Source organism: Lemur catta, chromosome 9 (assembly GCF_020740605.2).
Source record: "Lemur catta isolate mLemCat1 chromosome 9, mLemCat1.pri, whole genome shotgun sequence".
NCBI classification, from domain to species: Eukaryota; Metazoa; Chordata; class Mammalia; order Primates; family Lemuridae; genus Lemur; species Lemur catta.
The window spans coordinates 64,009,456-64,029,677 of NC_059136.1; the positions used below are offsets into that span (position 1 = coordinate 64,009,456).

The following is a 20,222-nucleotide window of genomic DNA, read 5'->3' on the forward strand; positions in this document are numbered from 1 at the left end:
ATCATAACAATCATTTTCCTGTTTGGGAAAATGGTCACGTATGCAATAGAAATTCTCCCCCTTATGTGGCCTTTCAGATTTGAAGTGCCTATCCCTTTTATATTTGTGCAAAGTTAAGAATTTTAAAAAATAATTCCATGAGACCCAGCTAATTCCATGCAACACCCCCCCCCACCACCACCAATGATGAGTGTTGTTGATGATACTTGCAAGGCAGCTTTTTGTCTATTCTGGGCAGTATAAATTTAATGTGTTGTTTTCAAGTATGTCATGTGTCCAGATGCCACAACAATCTGTGCATTAAAAAGGCATTAAAATAAAAGTAAATAAAATATTTGTGGGTATTTTTTAGTGGGGGCCGGGGTATCTGTGATACAATTATGTTTGAATTAATTAATTCTACTAGGTTTTAGGAAAAACAAGTGCATTGTTTTCTTATAGCACTTTTAAACATTTTATAATGTAGATTTCTAACACTCTGCCACCCTCATCACCCACCCCATACTTACTTCTATATTACCTATTTTTGTTAATGATATCACCATCTGTTCAACTCAATATTTTGCCAAGTGTGGTCCATGAACCACCTGAGTTTGAAAACTCTGTCAGGGAGTTGGTGCTTGGTAAAAATTCTGCTTCCTTGGCCCCTCCCCAACCTTAATGATTGAGTATTTATGAAGGGTGAGGCCTGGGACTTTGTATTTTAATTAACTGTCTCTCAAGTTGAAAAGCACTGTTATGTTTAATTTTTCTCTGCCTTGTGCCTCCTATCCAGGCTGTTCCCACATTCTAAAAAGTCAAACACAAAATATCATTTCCTTTCTAATTATTGCATTTCTCTCTTAGTGGATGCTTTCGAAACTTAGCTAGATTTTTCTTTCTAGCCTATTAATTATCTTTAAACTTCCCAGTGTTTCTAATTTTCTTAAAATATATCTGATTTGGTTACTTCACTGCACAAAACTCTTTAACGGCTTCCTCTTGAATTCAGAAAAAGTTTAAATTTTTAGCTGATCACTAAAAGCTTCCATAATTTAGTCATGCTGCCCCAATCAGACCTTGCTGTCCACCAAAGAGACTGAAGGTTCTCACAGTCTCGGCTCAAACCTCATGTCCTCAAATGCTATTAATAATATAGAGAGAAGAATTGCCTGTGAGCTTGCTAAAAAGACAAGTAGTGGTTCTCAAACTTTCATGGTCACAGCCATCACCTGGGAAATCTAAAAACAAAACAAAACAGAACAAAACAAACCTGGAGATCCATGGCCTTAGTCCCTGAGATTCTGATTTGGTAGGACTCTGATGGGGCCCAAGAATCTGTATTTTAATGAACATCTCAGATAACTCTAATACTGGGGATGAATGGAACACGTTGGACAAATACTGACCTAGAGCCGCAAGTTGCTCCCAGGGAGTAGGTGTGCTGAATATAGTCTTGAGAGCTGAGATTTCTTCTGAGGTGCTGAATTCTAACCAGCTAATTCTTCCTGGAGGGACTGGGATTTCCCTATTTTTACCTAGGCCAGTGCTGACTCCTGCTGACCGCTGCTGACCACTCAACGCACTATTGTTATAAAGCTAGTTCGAGATACTACGCATTCCTACACATGGACATAGAATGTGAAATAACAGACATTGGAGACTTAGAGGTTGGGACAGTGGGAGGAGGGTGAGGGATGAGAAAAATCCTTAATGGGTATAAAGTACATTGTTGAGGTGACGTTTACACTGAAAGCCCAGACTTTACCACTACACAATATATACACATAACAAAACTGCACTTGTACCCCTTAAATTCATATAAATTAAAAAAAAATAGATAATACACATTCCTGTTAATTTTACTCTCTGTCCAAAATGACCCATTTGGTCATATGTCCTCTACTGATACCTATGCCCATATTATTCTGTAGTTGGTTGTTTTTTTCATGGACCAATGTCTTGCTATTCCTTCCTTGCCTATGTTTTTCTTTATATCCCCCTTGAATCCCATCCATCCTCAAACACTTCATCGATTACTAATTTTACCCCTTGACATTTATCGAAACCTGATTCTTACAGACACTACTTCTATGCAACCTTCTTAAATGGAGACTGTTCTTCGACTCACCACATACCTGTGGATCAAGAGGTTGGTTGTTATTTTTTTATTTCTTCGTTGCAACTTCCAGATCATTTACATTTTCATGCATACAAAAACAAACAAGACAAATCGAACTAAAAGCCCAGCTCCTTTATGGTTCATTTCATTTGAGCATAGTGCCCTCCACTTCTCTCTTTTCTGGTTATCTGTGAACATGTAGGTCCCTCCTCAGTCTTCCTAACCCAGAGTCTTTCTTTGCACACTCACCTAAATCCTGCTACCATGCCGGGTGCCTTCGTTATTCACATATCTGATGTATGCATTTTCCTGATCTCTCAGTTCCTTAATACATAACTGCCATAATGTTTTTCTACCACTTTAGTTATCCTGGACCAAAACATGCTCCATCTCAATGATAACATCTCTCACCCCACACTCTTTATTATCTCTCACCCCACACTCTTTATTAATAGCCTTTAAAAAAACTTTTCTTCCCTAATAAAAGAACCTCTACTTTTTTTCTCCCAATATTTGATTATTTGGATATTTTTTACTTCCAAACTTGGTTATTTGACCACATCCAAACCTTTAAGTCCAAAAGCTGATCTACTTTCTGCTCAACTCTAAAGCCCCACTATTTTCACTTCCTTTTCTAGCGTTAGACACCATGGTACATCACATCACCAACTTTTTTAGTATCCTAAACTTTTTTGCCTTACTCCTTTTCTGTGTTGCCTGTCTGGGAACACTTAAATTTTCCTTAATCTAGCTGACTGCCCTTCTGTAGGCCAGCACTGAGTAGAAAAAAATATATTATTTGCATCATGAAGCCCCTTGCTATGAAAGATTCATGGTTGCCAAATTTATCTGGTCTCTTAGTGTTGCCCATCAATCCCATTTTCTTTAGACAACTCTTTCTACTCTACAGCATTAATTCCAGTCTCTGCATTCTCAAATCTTCAAACTTTCCACATTCCCTTTCACCCTTATTCTCGCCTCCTACTTCATAGTGAAAGCAGAGCTACCAGATAGAACTCTCTCTACTTTTTGATTACTAAACCTCAAAGCTTATGTGTATTTTTGCCCATTGATTTTCCATTTTTCCTGTTAAAGTGAAAGAGGTAGTCTGCTATGATTATTTCTTCAAATGTACACTGGATTCTATCCCTTCCTCCCTACTTGGAATCCTTAATAGTTGTTACTTATTTCCTGTATCTTCACACCCTCCCATTCTACTCGTTCCTTACAGTTACTATTTAGACTGATTCAAATTTCCTTGTTTATTCAGAAATGAGTTTTCAAGAGTAAAAACAAAGCATAAAAAAGTTCCTTTAACCTCAGTTTCTCTCTATTTATTATCCTCTTTCTCTTCTCTTGCCTTTATTTGGTAATAGTTTGGTCTATATTTTCTATCTCTGCTTTCTCACCTCCTACTTATTCTGTAGCCCATAGAAAATATTTGAAATATTTTCAATGGACCAGAGATCACCATTGTCAAATGATGCTACAAGAACAAATAAAACTGATGAATGCCCATTTAAGTCCAAAGGCCATTGCTTCTTTTACTCAGCAAAGTATTTTTGAGATTTATCTCCACTGTTACCTATTCTCAGTAGATTTTGTTGCTGAGTAGTATTACACTGTATAATAAGCCACGGTTTATCAGTTCTTCTGTTGATCAACATTGAGGCTGTTTTCGATTTTTGACTATTACGAATAAAGCTGCTATGACCATTGTACAAAGCAATTTTTTGTGGCCATATGTATTTATATCTCTTAAATAAATATCTAGGAGTAGAATTGCTAGTAGTTAACTTTGTAAGGAACTGCCAAATAATTTTCCAAAGTGGTTGTATGGTTTTACACTCCTACCGGTAGTTTTAGTTGTTCCACATTCTGTCCAGTTATTCATGTATGAAATATTTTTATTTGAACCATTCTAGAGGATATGTAATGGTATCTCAGTTATGATTTTAATTTGCATTTTACTAATTACTAATGGTGATTACTAATGGTGTAAAGAACTTTTTATGTACTTATTTGTAATTTGTAGATCTTTGCTGAAGTTTCCATGTTTCTGTTAAAGTGATACCCTTTTGTAAATGGGGTTATATGCCTTATATTATTGAGTAGTTCTTTATACATTCTGGATGTGAATTCTTTTGTCAGATACATGTATTATGAATACTTCCTTTCTATAATTTACCTATTTATTTTCTTACTGGTGTCTTTTGATGAGCAAAATTTAATTTTGATGTAGTCCAGTTCATCATTTTTCTTCTTTTATGGTCTGTGCTGTGTTCTCTCCAAGAAATATTTGTCTCTCCAAGGTTATGAATATAATCTCTTTTTCCCCCAGTAGCTTTATTGTGTTAGCTCTTTTGTTTAGGTCTGTGATCTATCTTCAGTTGATCTCTGTATATGGTGTGAGATGAGGTCAAGTATTTTTGATTGTTTGTTATGTTTTGTCTTTCATGAGGATATACAGTTTGTCTAGCATTATTTATTGATACTGTATTTGTCTTAGTTTCATAGTTTGGCTGAAAGGTGAGTCCCAACAACTAAGGTTTGTTTCCTGGAGCATAACTTCTTGGGTGTACACAGATAACTGTCTTGCAGTTAATTTTCTCATAAATTTTTGTATCAGTGTTGGAAAATGATCAAGATTTTAGAAATCAGTTTTTCACATATTTAAGTTTTTAGATACTTTCTATGCAGCTATGAAGGAAATTAATTTGGCAAAGTTAAGGTGAACTGGTCTCTCTGAGCTCTGAAACTTTAGGACCACTGTTTGGCTCTCCAGTTTTATACAGTAAGAATTGTTCCTCATTGAAATTGCTTGTCTTAATATTATATTTATTTATTATAATATTACTAATAAATATCAATAACAATAAATATAAGTATTTGAAGTAATTCATATTATTTTTTATAATATTAATTTTTTGTACATTGTCTACTTCACATTTTGATTGTCTTTCAAATTACCTATTTTGTTTTTCATTTCCTTAAGTGTGGAGAATTATTTCTGGAGATCTGAAGTATGAATGATGCCTGTTAGGCATGCTCTGAACGATTACTCAGTGTGCAATATTAAAATATAGGTTCGACAAGTGGGGGTGTATTGAAAGGACATTTAAAGCGAATTGCAGAACATGACTAAATGCACGAAAATGTGAATGAGCTTGTCAAAATCATGGAACTAAAAGCTGAATTTGATAAACTCAGATTATTAATGGTTCTTTATACTAAGGATTTGGCTTTATCTAGGAAACGTGTCATCGTCTGGATGATTTAAGTATGTTAATTTCATGAACAACTTTGAATCTTTAGTACTGTGGAAACAGTGAATATGCCATAAGATCAGGAACAAATATCTTCTGTGTTTACTATTATATCCCCAGCATCTAGCATGAGATAGTATTTTCATGATTGTTTCTCAATTTTGATCCAGCCATACATAAATCTCTTTTCTGCCTAATTATAACTTCATGCTTAATTAAGACTTTTCTTAGGTAAAGCTCTTTCTTTTAGCCTTCAAACTGAAATAAATTTTTTTTGTGGTCATGGGTTGAATTTTTTAATAACCTGTGTTTTGATATGTATTTAAATGTCACAGTCTGGATTTAATGCTTTTTCTGGAAGCAGAGACATATGTGAAGGCTTCAAGTTTCTTATTTCTTTACGTGTTCTTTCTGGATTTCATAAAAAAGGTATAAATGAGCAATAAAATAACTTGGTCAGAATGTAATAGAATATAATACTACCTTTGTTTGTTTTTAAAGGTCACATATTATGCTTAAAAAAATACAGGTTGCAAAATTACTGTGCAAAATTCAGGTTAAGAATGCATATTAAAAAATCCTATCTTTAATCTTAAAAGTCCTAAAGAGTGTAAAGTTTTAATTAGATAAAAAATTAACTATGAATTATTTTAATATGCAATTTAGGTATTAAATAAAATTAGCATTTTTTCTTCCTTAAATATGTGTTATCAAGTTTCCAGAATGTTGAAAACTTCTCTGATGATTTAATCGGAAATCATTCCTGCAGCAAAATTCATAAATAATAAATATTATCTTATTAATCCATATTTTAGTTTAGCTGGGTCTCAGAGCAAGTTAGTTCCTCAGGGAATGCAGTGTTCTTTATAAAAGAAGGTGATGAGACATAATCTCCAAGGAATTAAATTGTGAAAACAATCTTGGTATTGTACATGCTAATATAAATCTGTTATTCCCTTCCCGCATCTATCACAACACATTTTAAATTGTGGCTGATCTTGTATGCAAATAGCTGTCTTATTAGAAATTGCGGCTGTATGTGCTAATGTCTCCCTGGATTTCTTGGGAGTTTGCTATCTAACCATCAAAGCAATAGAAATGAATGATGATTAGTGCAAGGCTTTGAAGAACAAAGAAAAGTCAGAACATTTTAAAGGTTCTAGATGTCTGAGGCCTTGACAATTTGCACTATACAGATGAATGTGTATCTCTTTAGATTATTTGAAATAGGTTCAATGTGTTGTTCAGTAAGGTAAAACATCTTTCACCTTTTTGTGTTTGTTGCAGCTAATATTAATAAAATGTAAGTAATTTGTGCAAGTGTGCGTCCTATAGGCATTTTTTTGTTTCATCATTTGGTAAAATGTTACTTTGCCTAAAGAATAGAATATAATAATTTCAAAGATAAGAATAAAGTTTAAATATTTGAAATTTTGATTAACTATTACTAAACCACTAAAATAATTAAGAAAAAAAATTTAAAACCATTTTCTCTTTAATATATTTCTGTGGCTGACATTCTTTTAAGGTTTTTATATTCAGATATTATTATATTAATACATATAAAATGTGTTTATTCATAGAGTTAGGCCCTTATAAAAATTTAGATTGTTTAGCTTTTCTTGGTATAATTTTGGTATGTAAACTACATCTACAAATAATTAAAATTCATTTTACTTTGGTACAAAGATATTTTTCATGGATCCCTTACTTTTTTATTTACTAGAGATAGTGAATGAATAAAATATTGGCCTCTAAAGTGTTACCTCTGTTGGGATTTTGGTTTAAATGACCAAGAAGGAATTGGGGGAAGTATAGTAACCATTTTGGCAGATAGCCTTAGGATTTGCTTTTTTACATCTTTAAGTATATTCCATAAAGGCAAAGAACAAAACTAAATTGAAGAGGGAATATCTTATGTGTTTATCCATTTAAACTAACTTCTCTCCTAATATGAAGTCATATCTTTCCTAGCTGCATACAAGTGACATTAAAATAACTTGACTCCTCTTTACAATTAATAAATGCAAAACACTATATGAATGGAATTTCTATACAAATATATTATAATGTATCATTGACTTTTTATGGTACTTGTCTTGACAGAATTATTTTTAATGTTTTGAATTACAGTAAGACTATAGAATTAGGTGATGCCTTAGTTTTATTTCTAAAATTTTAAATATGTGTTATCCTACTTATTACTATCCCTGTAGTAATGACTATGTGGTGTATTAGAGAGAAATACTTAATTTATTTGACTTTCTGTCTTAAGTTGTACATTGCTATGTATTGCCATAATACTATAACTTTGAAGAATATTATGATTAGAAAAATAGGTTTTGAGCTGAACTTGTAATTTTATTACACACAAGTAAAAATTAAGTTGGGGATGCCTTTTATTGTATTGAGTGGGATCATTGTTAGCTATCTGTGTGAGGACATATAGAGATAATCAATACAATTTAAGCTGGACAGATTTCAAATGCATTTGATATTTGAGAACCTTAATAAGGCTCATTAGAAAAATCAGTCTGATAATTGCATTTATACATATTTGTTTTAGTTGCAGTGATAACAAACTACTGTAACAAATAGATGCAAAAAAATGCATAGTACCACAAATGCTACAAGTTTATTTTTTGTTCTCACAGCAGTATGAAAGAGAAAAACAAGTTGGTTGGATAGCTCTCCTCTGTGCAGTCATTCAGGATCCAGGCTGTCATAGGGCCTGATATCTTCATCACATTATTTCCAAAGTTACCCTGGAGGTCATCTCCATTTCAGCCAGATGAATGAGTACATGTGGAAAGTTCTTATAGGTCAGTTCTAGAAGTAGCAAGCATTAACTTACTCACATTCTGTTGGTTAAAAATCAGTGATGTGCCCACAACTAGTATCAAAGGAGGATGGGAAGTATAGTCAAGTATGCCCAGGAAAAAAAGGAGAACACGTATTTTAGTAAACAGCCAGAAATTTTTGTTATAATCAACCCTTCTGGTCCAGAAATAGCCATACATGTAATTTTTCCTGCCTCCCCAGTAGAGAGAACCTGAAGTTTTCCATTTATAGCATCCAGCTCCAAGCCAAGAATCTCAAGCAAATGTACAATCCTCTCTCTCAAGCTGGGATGTCGTCCCTTGAAGTTTACAGCTATATAATTTACCTATTCTCTCTCAGCCTCACCAAACCCCTAAGAAATAATGATGAAGCAGAAGATATCTGCTTCATATCTTCAATAATCATTCCCATTTGTAAAGGGAAGAATAGGAAACACCCACAAGAGTCATTGGTCCATCACAATGATGAAAGCTACTACTCCTGAGTCCACTGAGAATGTCCACTGTACTACCGTAGAAGTTTCTTGCTTAGAACCTAAGTGTGGTCTTTTTGTGCATTGTTCTCCATGGCTCTCCCCTGTGGATGGTTCTCTCTTCCTGGTCACATATGAATTGGATGTTACAAACTCTACAGAGTTTGCCTTCCTTGAGAGCTGCAATCTACTGGTTTAAATGTAGATGCCCAAGAGTTGGTTTTCCTTGAAAGACTTTTTTAGACAAAATTTCTGGTTTCTTTGTAAATATAGTTCCTTCAAATTTTAGTAACCTTCTTACCATTTCTACTAAGTTGCGTGTGCATGTGGTTAACATCGCAATTTCTTTTGTAGACATAATTCTCACGTCTGCTTTCTTTCTATGCTTCAGAACTCCTTTCCTTTCTATTTCTACCCAATAATGTCTACATTGGAGTAACCTGAAGTAGTAGGCTTAGGTGACACTGTAGCACCCTTCATCTGGTTTTTATTTCTCTCTCTTTCTCTCTCTCACTGTCTCTAGCTGAGAAGTCATAATGGGCCTTTGTTCTTCAAGGCTTTTTCGCTTTTATTTCCTGCTATTTGGTTTTTAGAAGAAGACGGCTTTTCCAACCTCTTTCATCCCCAAATCACTGCACTCCCTATTTTCTATATTTTTGTTTGTGAACTGACCAATTCTTGCCTGACTTCATCTTCATCTTGTAGTACCTTACTAGAAGCAGCGAGGAATAATTTTCAGGCACAAATATCTTTAATAAATAGACCCCACCAATTTAAAACAGCTCAACCACAATAGAATTTCATTCCTTTCTCAGAGTACTAGGATGGTAAATAAGTTAGAGTAGCCTTTTCCACCCTAAGCTGACTGAGGTTCCTACAAATGTACCTTCAAGGTTCTTCTGGGAATCATTTCCATTCTAGCCAATTGGGAGGGGGGAAAGAGAACATAAAATTATGCATGGGAGTTATTTATGCTCATGTTTGAAATGATGCACATCACTTTCATTCATATTCCATTGACAATAAATTATATATTTGAATTAACATTAGGAAATAGAGTCTAACTCACCAGGAAAAAAGGAGAATATAGATTTGGTGAGCAGGTTGTAGTCTCTGCCATATAATTTGAATTCATTCAATCAAAGTAATAGGATTTGCAGAGCAGAAATAAATTGAGACAAAAATACAAAAAAATCAATGAAACAAAAAGTTTATTTTTTGGTAAGATAAACACAATTAACAAACCTTTAGGTTGACTAAGAAAAAAGAGAGAAAACCCAAATAGATAGAACCAGAGACAAATAGGAAACATTACAGCTGAAACCACAGAAATACAAAAAATCTTTAGAGACTATTATGAACAATTATACACCCATAAATTAGAAAACCTAGAAGAAATGGATAAATTCTTGGGCATATACAACCTACCAAGATTGAACTATGAAGAAATAAAAAACCTGGACAGACCAATAATGAGTAATGAGATCAAAGCAGTAATAAAAAGTCTTTCATCAAAGGAAAGCCCAGGACCTGATGGATTCACTGCTGAATTCTACCATATATTTAAAGAACTAAGACCAATTCTACTAGGCCAGCATTACCTTGATATCAAAACCAGACAAGGACACAAGAAGAAAACTACCTGTCAATATGCCTAATGAACATAGATGTTAAAAGTCCCCAACAAAATAATAGCAAATTGAATTCAATAGCACATTATAATGATCATTCATGACGATCAAGAGGAATTCAGCCAGGGATACACGGACAGTGCAACATATGCAAATCAATAAGCATGATACATCACATTAACAGAATGAAGGACAAAAAACAGTATGATCACTTCAATAGACACAGAAAAAGCATTTGACAAAATTCAATAACCTTTCATGATAAAAGCTCTGAACAAATTTGGTATAGAAGGAACATAGCTCAACACAATAAAGGCCATATATGACAAATCTACAGCTAATATCAACAGCGAAAATGCTTTTCCACTAAGATATGGAACGAGGATGTCCACTTTTACCACTTCCATTCAATATAGTACTGGGAGTTCTAGCCAGAGAATCTGGCAAGAGAAAGAAACAAAAGGCATCCAAACTGGAAAGAAGGAAGTCAAATTATCTTTGTTTGCAGACATGATCTTCTTCTGAAATCCATTGACATTGGTTACATATGTCATGCTTTTTAAAACAAAATGCAAAATACTTGAGGTTCAAACTTTAGCTTAACTTTTTGTATAACATAGTAGGTAATTGGAAAGAAACGTGCTGCCAATAGCATGCTTACAGCCCCACTCCAGCTGAATAGTACCTGATTTTCAAATTTACAGATAATGTTCTCTAATAGTGTGGTTTAATTGAGCATTGATGGTACTTGATAAAATGAATGTTACCAAGAACAAATGATTGGAAAATTTAATTACCAGCAATTGTATCCTTGATAATTTAGTTGAAAAAATTTTGTCTTCTTTATGGATATCTAATGAGAATAAGTCAAAGACATTTTTACCCATTGCTTTAAAAATGAATTTTATGGAATAAATTATTCCTGAAGTTTATAGATAGTCCTTTTTTTATTAAGGATTTCATCATATTTGTTTTCTCACTTTTCAGCAGGCATTTTGGAGATCAAAGATGGGTAGAAAAGATGCTGCCACTGTCAAACTTCCTGTTGATCAGTATAGAAAGCAAATTGGTAAGCAATGAATTCTCTTCGATATATTCCTATGAATTGAAGATAAAGGAGAAAGCAATTATGCATGATATTAAGAAAACAAATTTTCTCTGATACGTAGGATACACAGAACTATATGAGTAAAGAAGCACTTTATAGAGTTTTATAGGAGCAAAAGTAAATGTAGCCCTGCTTACCAATGAAGAGATATACTGCATGTACTTGTGACTTTTCAATGCTTTTATAATTTTATTAATTTTTAAAAGCAAAAATAATCTTCATTATTACTCTTAAGGCTAGGTACTTTTATACAGTCAGTATTTTGGGATATTATCATCTATTAAATCATTTCTTTTTATCCATGTAAAAACTTTTAATTCTGTTGACTCTTGATGGCAATAATTTGATAACCTTAAAATTCTCTTTTAAAGTAAGTATGCTGAATAAAATATAACAAATGTCCTTTTAAATGAAAACTAAGCTCAGAAAATAGTAAGAGACCTCTCCAGGGGTCATAAGTGAAGGTTTATGGGAGACTGGAGACAAGGCTTTGGAAATGAAATTGAGACTCCCAATTGTACTTGGACCCTTAAAGAAATACTACCTTAGTAAAATGGTGGGCTAGAGGAAAGTACACTCATCAGTGCAGAAACATAATAGGAAGCTTATCTGTTTTAGCTTATCCTCTAGGTGCAGGGTTTTCTTTTTAATCATACATGGAGTATATGTAAAAATTACCTATATACTAGGTCACCAAGAAATTCCCTCAAATTATACAAAATCAATATTCTACAACCACATTTTTGATCAAAATGTAGTAAATCAGAAATTAGAAGCAAAAAGGTAACTTCTCCTTCCTTATCCCCACCCTCTCCTTTTGTGTCCTCCCTCTCATCCCTACCATTCCTTTGGAAATGAAAAATAATAAATTAATAAAAAATAACTTCTAAATAACTGATGGATAAAGAAGTTACAATAGAAGTCAGAAAATAATTAGAAACAATTGATATTAAAAGAGTATATCTAGTTTATAAATATGACACAAAGAGTATATTCTACGAAGAAAAAGACATTTTTGCAAAACAATAGTCATTCAAACAATGTGAAAAAATATTTGGAATGCATATAGCCAATTAAGACTTTTTATTCTATATATTTAAGGTGTAGGGAATGATGATGTTTTGAGATATATATATATAAATATATACATACTCATAATGAAATGATAACAGCAGTCAAACAAATTGAACTATCCATCATCTCACATAGCACCTTTTTGTGTATGTGGTAAGGGCACATAAAATCTCTCAGTAAACATCCACTGTTCAATGGAATATTAACTATAGTCCTCATGTTGTACATTAGATCTATAGATTTATTTATCTTTGTCCCCTTTGACCTGTATCTACCCATTCCCTCCTCCTCTCCACCTTTGGTTACTATCATTCTACTTTCTTTTTCTATGTATTTGACTGGCTTTTTAAGATTCAAATATAAGAGAAACCGTGCAGTATTTTTCTTTCTGTGGCTGGCTTATTTCACTTAGCATAATGTCCTCAGGGTTCATCCATGTTCTCTGAAATGGCAGGATCTCCTTCTTTTTTAAGGCTGAAAAATATTCACACAATTTCTTGATTCCGTGGTCCATTAATGGACACTTAGGTTGTTCCAGTATCTTGGCTATAGTGAGTAATGCTGCATTGAACATGGAAGTGGAGATACTGCTACAAAGTGCTAATTTCATTTCCTTTGAGTATATACCCAGAAGAGAGAGATCGCTGGTCATATAGTAGTTCTATCTGTGATTTTTTGAGGAACCTCCGTAGTGTTTTCCATAATGTATGCACATCTTTTCATTCCTACCAACAGTATACGAGAGTTTCCTCTCCTCCACACCGTAAGCAACATTTATTATCTGCCTTTTTGATAATAGCCATCCTAAAGGTTTGAGATGGTATCTCATTGCATTTTGATTTGTATTTCCTTGATAATTAGCAATGTTGACCACCTTTTCATATAATTGTTGATTATTTTTATGTCAGCTTTGGAGAAATGTCTATTCAGGTCCTTTACCCTTTTTTTTTCAGGCAGGCTGTTTTCTTGCTATTGATTTATGTGACTTTCTTATATATTTTGTGTCTTAACCCTTATCAGATACAATACTCCTCTCTTTTCCACAATTTGGCTTTTGGTGGTTTCAGTTACCTGTGGTTAACTGTGATCTGAAGATATTAAATGGGCAATTCCAGAAAAAAAGCAATTCATAGGTTTTAAATTTTGTGCTGTCCTGAGTAGCACAATGAAATCTAGCACAGTACCACTCTGTCCCACCCAGGCCATATATACTACCTGACCATTAGCCACTTAATAGCTATCTTGGTTATCAGATAAAAGAACAAATTATACCTAGGGTTCGGTACTATCCATGATTTCAGGCATCCAAACGGAGGGTCTTAGAACTTTATCCCCCATGGATAAAGGAGGTCCAGTTTGATTTTTTTGTTTGTGGATATCCAGTTTTTCCAACACTATTTATTGAAGAGACTATTTTTTCCCCATGTGTCTTCTTGGTGCCCTTATTGAAACCAACTAAGAATTTATATGCAGAAAAATTAAGTCCTATTATAAATAAATAAAATAGTCTAGAAACCCAACAGCAAAATGGACAAGTAGTAAGAGGAAACAATTCAAAAAGAGGAAATATAAATAGCCAAATAAATAAAAACAAAACAACTACTAAAATAAAAAATGAAATAAAAACTTTATGAAAAGATCTAACTCATAGTCAGATAAATACAAATTAAAAAATAATATTTATAACTGGATTCATTTTTTCAAAGCAGGGTTTATGATATTTATTTCTTTTGTATATCCTTCCATGATTATAGAATGAATTATGAGTGGTGTGGGTTTATGTTATTTAAGTTAGGTTACTTATGTATTTGTCTAAACAGAAGGACTGACTTACTACTAATATATTGAAGTCTCTGATCAAATGGGAGGTGCTAACCAGATAAATAAAGAATAGTCATATTGTGGAGCATTCCACATCCAACTCTTAAATAGACAATTCTTAGAAATTTGACAAGTGCATGTATACCCATGTAACAATATATGCCAACAAAAATATAGAATATTTCCATCTTCCTAGATAGTTTCTCATATCTGCTTCTAGTCAGTTCCTGCCCAACCCCCATTTGCAACCACTGTTCTGATTTCTCTTACCATAGTTAAATTTGTTTCTACAAAAAAAACCTGTTAAAGTTTTTATTTAATTTTATCTAATAGTCAATTTTGGAGAATAGATATTAAACATCCAAAATCTTCTGTTCTATAAATCTTCTGTTCTATATCTTTCCATTTATTTAGTTCTTTTCATATTTATTAGAGTCAAAGAAGAATAAGGCAGAAAAAATAATTAATTGTGAAGCCTGAGCTCTCTTTTTATCTTAAATTGTTCTATGAGTTCTAAGAGTGCTGTGATGTGCATATGTTCAAATTTCTATTTTCTGTTTGACTTTCTCTTGAAAATATAAGCAGGCACAAGATGTACCTGTCTCACAGGGTTCTTGTGATTTCCATAAGTGTTAGAGCCATTTATAAACTAGATTGCTGCATGGATATGAGTTATCCTGTGTGCACTTTGCAAATATAGTAACTATAATCAAACAAAATGTATGAAGTGTAAACTTGTGAGGGTATACTTTTGTTTACTCTTTTTAAGCATAATGCACTGCCTTCTTAAGATTCTCATGCATGTGATATAGAACGTTATATATAAGGTTTTTTTGTAAAGGTTGAGAAATAAATGAAATAGAAAAGATATTTAAATAAGACATTATCTAATTTAAGGATTTTGTTTTTCAAAGAAGGATTTTCTGTGTTAAAGTTAAAAAGTATCACTAGCCTGAACGCAGACTGATGATAATAGATCTTTTATTGCTAACACTCTGACTTAAGTGGAGTCTTATACAGATGTTTCCCGGATATGACAGAAAATGTATATCCTTGAATTATTTTGTGGAGAATTATTTTGTGGAGAATTATTTTGTGGAGATACTACTATATTGGTGGTTAAAAAAACACGAACCCCCAAATTTTTCAAAAGAAGATATAAGAATGGCCAACAAACATATGAAAAAATGCTCAACGTCCCTAATTATCAGGGAAATGCAAATCAGAACCACAATGAGATATCACTTAACTCCAGTGAGAATGGCCTTTATCAAAAAGTCCCAAAACAACACATGTTGGCATGGATGTGGAGAGACAGGAACACTCATACACTGCTGGTGGGACTGCAAACTAGTGCAACCCCTGTGGAAAGCATTATGGAGATACCTTAAACAGATTCAGGTAGACCTACCATTCAATCCAGCAATCCCATTATTGGGCATCTACCCAGAAGAACAAGAGTCATTCTATAACAAAGACACCTGTACCCAAATGTTTATAGCAGCACAATTCACAATCGCAAAGATGTGGAAACAACCCAAATGCCCATCAATCCATGAATGGATTAGTAAACTGTGGTATAGGTATACCATGGAGTATTACTCAGCTATAAGAAATAACGGTGATACGACATCTCTTTGGTTCTCCTGGAGACAGTTGGAACCCATTATATTAAGTGATGTATCCAAAGAATGGAAAAACAAGCATCACATGTACTCACCAGAAAATTGGTTTCCCTGATCATCACCTAAATGCACATCGGGGAAGGGTACCAATTAGATATCAGACTGAGATGGGGGTGGGGGGGAGGGGATGGGTGTATGCCAACATGATGAGTGTGTTGCGCACCGTCTGAGGAATGGTCATGCTTGAGGGTGCTGACTGGGAAGGTGGGGGGTGGGGGAAGGGGATGGAGGTATGACTACATGGTGAGTGCCAGGCGCACTGTCTGGACAATGGACACGCTTGAGGCTCTGACTCAGGGGGATGGGCAGGACATGGGCATTGTATATAACCTGAACTTATGTACCCCCATGATGCGCTGAAATAAAAAAAATAAAATAAAATAAATAAAAAAACACAAACCCATAAATAGCCAATTAACTGAATATCATGGTGTTTTTTAATATTAAAGTTATTAGTAAGCTAATTTAGTTTTCTAACAAACTTTCAAAAAGGATAGTAGCATTATATGTGTACAATGTCCCCCTGCTACTAAATCTCATTTATATAAATTTTGTATGGTCAGTCAGTAGCTATATTTGGCAAAAACAAAGCCATCTTTGAATGATGATTTTAACATTTCTTGTAATATTTATCTTCCACTAAAAGTTTTACCTTTTCAACTGTGTGCTATCAATAAATGACAGTGATTAATAGCTTTCACAAAAGTCTTTCTTTATAAATATTCTTTGCCCAGGTGAGAATCAAATGGGCTTATGCTGTGACTGGAAACACCTTGTGATACAGAATTTTCATATTAAACTGACACTGTTGTATTATTGTAGCACAGTCTTGAAATGTGTAGCAAACAGAGATAAAATACTTTTTCATCTTCAAGGCAGTGAACTAAGGAAAACTGATGATTCTGAAATATTACTGACTACAAAGGAAAATCAATTAGTTTGGACATCACCTTTCTCCAGAAATAATATTTTAAAAATAGTATGAGATTAACTAATATTGCATATTTTATCCTAGACATAATTTTTTTCAAAATGGGGAGCAAAAAGAATTAAAAAATACTTTTAACATAATTGAAATATTTTATAAATAGATATTATTAAGCACGTCAAGCCTAATATTTACATGTGCCAGGTAAATCATTCAAAAATACAACTAATTTTTTTGTAAATCTCTATTTTTTTTTTATTTCAGCTTATTATGGATTGCTGGATCGAATGGTAGGTCTACTTGAATCTGTGTAAGGTATCTCCATATTGTTTTCCATAGGGGTTGCACTAGTTTACAGTCCCACCAGCAGTGTATGAGTGTTCTTGTCTCTCCGCATCCATGCCAACATGTATTGTTTTGGGACTTTTTGATAAAGGCCATTCTCGCTGGAGTTAAGTGGTATTTCATTGTGGTTTTGATTTGCATTTCTCTGATGATTAGAGATGTTGAACATTTTTCATATGTTTGTTAGCCATTTTTATATCTTCTTTTGAAAAATTTCTATTCATGTCCTTTGCCCACTTTTTGATAGGGTTGTTTGATTTTCTCTTATTGATTTTCCAGAGTTCTAAATATATTCTTATTATCAGTCCTTTATGTGATGTTTAGTATGCAAAAATTTTTTCCCATTCTGTAGGTTGTCAGTTTACTCTTGTGACTGTTTCTCTGGCTGTGCAGAAGCTTTTGAATTTGATCAGGTCACATTTATTTATTTTTGTTGTTGCTGTGATTGCCTTAGGGGTCTTCTTCATAAATTCTTTGCCTAGGCCAATGTCTGTAAGAGTCTTTCCTACATTTTATTCTAGAATTCTAATAGTTTCCCACCTAAGATTTAAGACTTTTATCCACCGTGATTTGATTTTTGTGAGAGGTGAAAGCTGTGGGTCCTGTTTTAGTCTTCTACATGTGGCTATCCAGTTTTCCCAGCACCATTTATTAAATAAGGAATCTTTTCCCCAGAGTATGTTTTTGTCTGCTTTGTCAAAGATTAGATGGCTATATGAGGATGGTTTTATATTTGGATTTTCTGTTCTGTTCCACTGGTCTGTGTCCCTGCACTTGTGCCAATACCAAGCAGTTTTAATAATCACAGCTTTGTAGTATAGTTTGAAGTCTGGCAAATTAATACCTCCCATTTTGTTTTTGTTGCTTAAAATTGCTTTTGCTAAACGGGGTCTTCTCTGGTTCCACACAAAGCGTAAACTTATTCTTTCTATATCTGTGAAAAATGATGTTGGTAATTTAATAGGGATTGCATTGAATCTGTAGATAACTTTGGGCAGTATAGTCATTTTAACAATATTGATTCTTCTGATCCATAAGCATGGTATGGTTTTCCACCTATTTACATGTTCTGCAATTTCCTTCCTCAGTGTTTCGTAGTTCTCCCTATAGAGGTCCTTTACCTCCTTAGTTAAATATATTCCTAGGTATTTTATTTTCTTTGTTGCTATTTTGAAGGGTATTGAGTCCTTAATTTGGTTCTCTGTTTGACTGTTATTGGCATATATGAATGCCTCTGATTTGTGTGTATTGATTTTGTATCCCGAGACTTTACTGAATTCATTGATCAATTTCAGCAGTCTCTTGGTTGAATCCTTAGGGTTTTCTAGATATAACATCATATCATCAGCAAAGAGTGAGAGTTTGATCTCTTCTTTCCCTATTTGGACTCCCTTGATTCTGCTCTCTTGCCTGATAGCTCTCGCAAGGACTTCCAATACTATGTTGAAAAGTAAGGGGGCAGTGGGCAGTCTTGTCTGGTTCCAGTTCAAAGTGGGAATGCTTTCAGTTTTTCCCCATTCAGTATGATGGTGGCTGTGGGTTTGTCATATATGGCTTGTATCATTTTTAGATAGGCCCCGTCTATGCCTATTTTGTTAAGTGTTCTTATCATAAAAGGGTGTTGAATTTTGTCAAATTCTTTTTCTGCATCTATTGAGAGCATCATATGATCTTTATTTTTGCTTCTATTTATGTGGTGAATTACATTTATAGATTTGTGTATGTTAAACCATCCCTGCATCTCTGGGATGAAGCCCACTTGGTCGTGATGGATTATTTTTTTGATAAGCACTTGGATTCAATTTGCTAGGATTTTATTGAGAATTTTTGCATCTATATTCATAAGGGATATTGGTCTGTAGTTTTCTTTTTTTGTTGCATCCTTTCTTGGTTTTGGTATTAAAATTTTGTTGGCTTGGTAAAATGTGTTGGGGAGAATTCTATCCTTCTCGATATTGGAGAATAGTTTATGTAGGATGGGCACCAGTTCTTCTTTGTAGGTATGGTAAAATTCAGGTGTGAACCCATCTGGTCCAGGGCTTTTCTTTTTGGGAAGGTTTTTTATGGCTGTTTCGATTTCACATCTAGATATTGGTCTATTCAGGAATTCTGTTTCTTCCTGGTTGAGCCTGGGAAGGCTGTGTGTTTCTAAAACTTTGTCCATTTCCTCCTCATTTTCCAATTTGTGTGCATAAAGATTTTTGTAAAATTCATAGATGATGTCATGTATCTCTGTGGCATCAGTCATGATTTCTCCTTTCATGTTCCTGATGGAGGTTATTAGAGTTTTTTCTTTTCTGCTCTTGGTTAGCCTAGCCAGAGGTGTGTGAATCTTGTTTATGTTTTCAAAGAACTAACTTTTTGATTTATTAATCTCCCTTATGGTTTGTTTGTTTTCCTTTTCATTCAGTTCTGATTTGATCTTAATAATTTCTCTCCTTCTGCTTGGTTTGGGGTTGGTCTGTTCTTCCTTCTCCAGCTCTTTGACTCTATTCATTAGATTGTCTATCTGTAAGTTTTCTGTCTTTTTGATATAGGCATTTATGGAAATAAATTTTCCTCTCAGGACTACTTTAGCTGTGTCCCACAGATTTTGATAAGTTGTGTCTCTATTGTCGTTTAATTCAAAGAATCTTTTGATTTCCATCTTGATTTCTTCATTTATAAAATAATCGTTCAGGAGAAGGTTATTTAGCTTCCATGACTTTGAGTACGAATGAGAATTTCTGTTAGGGTTCATTATTACTTTTATTCCGCTGTGATCTGAGAAGATGCATGGTATAATTTCTATTTTTTTAAATTTTTTAAGACATGCTTTATGTCCTAGGATATGGTCAATCTTAGAGAATGTCCCATGGGCTGATGAGAAGAAAGTATATTCAGTGGATTTTGGGTAGAATGTCCTGTAGATGTCAGTCAGGCCCATTTGTTCTAGCATTCCATTTAAGTC

The 20,222-nt window shown here is 33.8% G+C and overlaps 1 protein-coding gene across 2 annotated transcripts in view; it reads left to right on the forward strand.

Annotated features, from left to right (window-relative positions):
* The window catches only part of TRIQK (triple QxxK/R motif containing), a 96,560-nt gene that overhangs the window by 37,612 nt on the left and 38,726 nt on the right, over positions 1-20,222 (forward strand). For both annotated transcript variants that reach the window (XM_045560679.1, XM_045560678.1), the window contains exon 3: positions 11,299-11,380. In XM_045560679.1, the coding sequence (XP_045416635.1) occupies positions 11,320-11,380 (61 nt within the window). In that variant the 5' untranslated portion in view covers positions 11,299-11,319. The remainder of the gene's footprint in view (positions 1-11,298; positions 11,381-20,222) is intronic.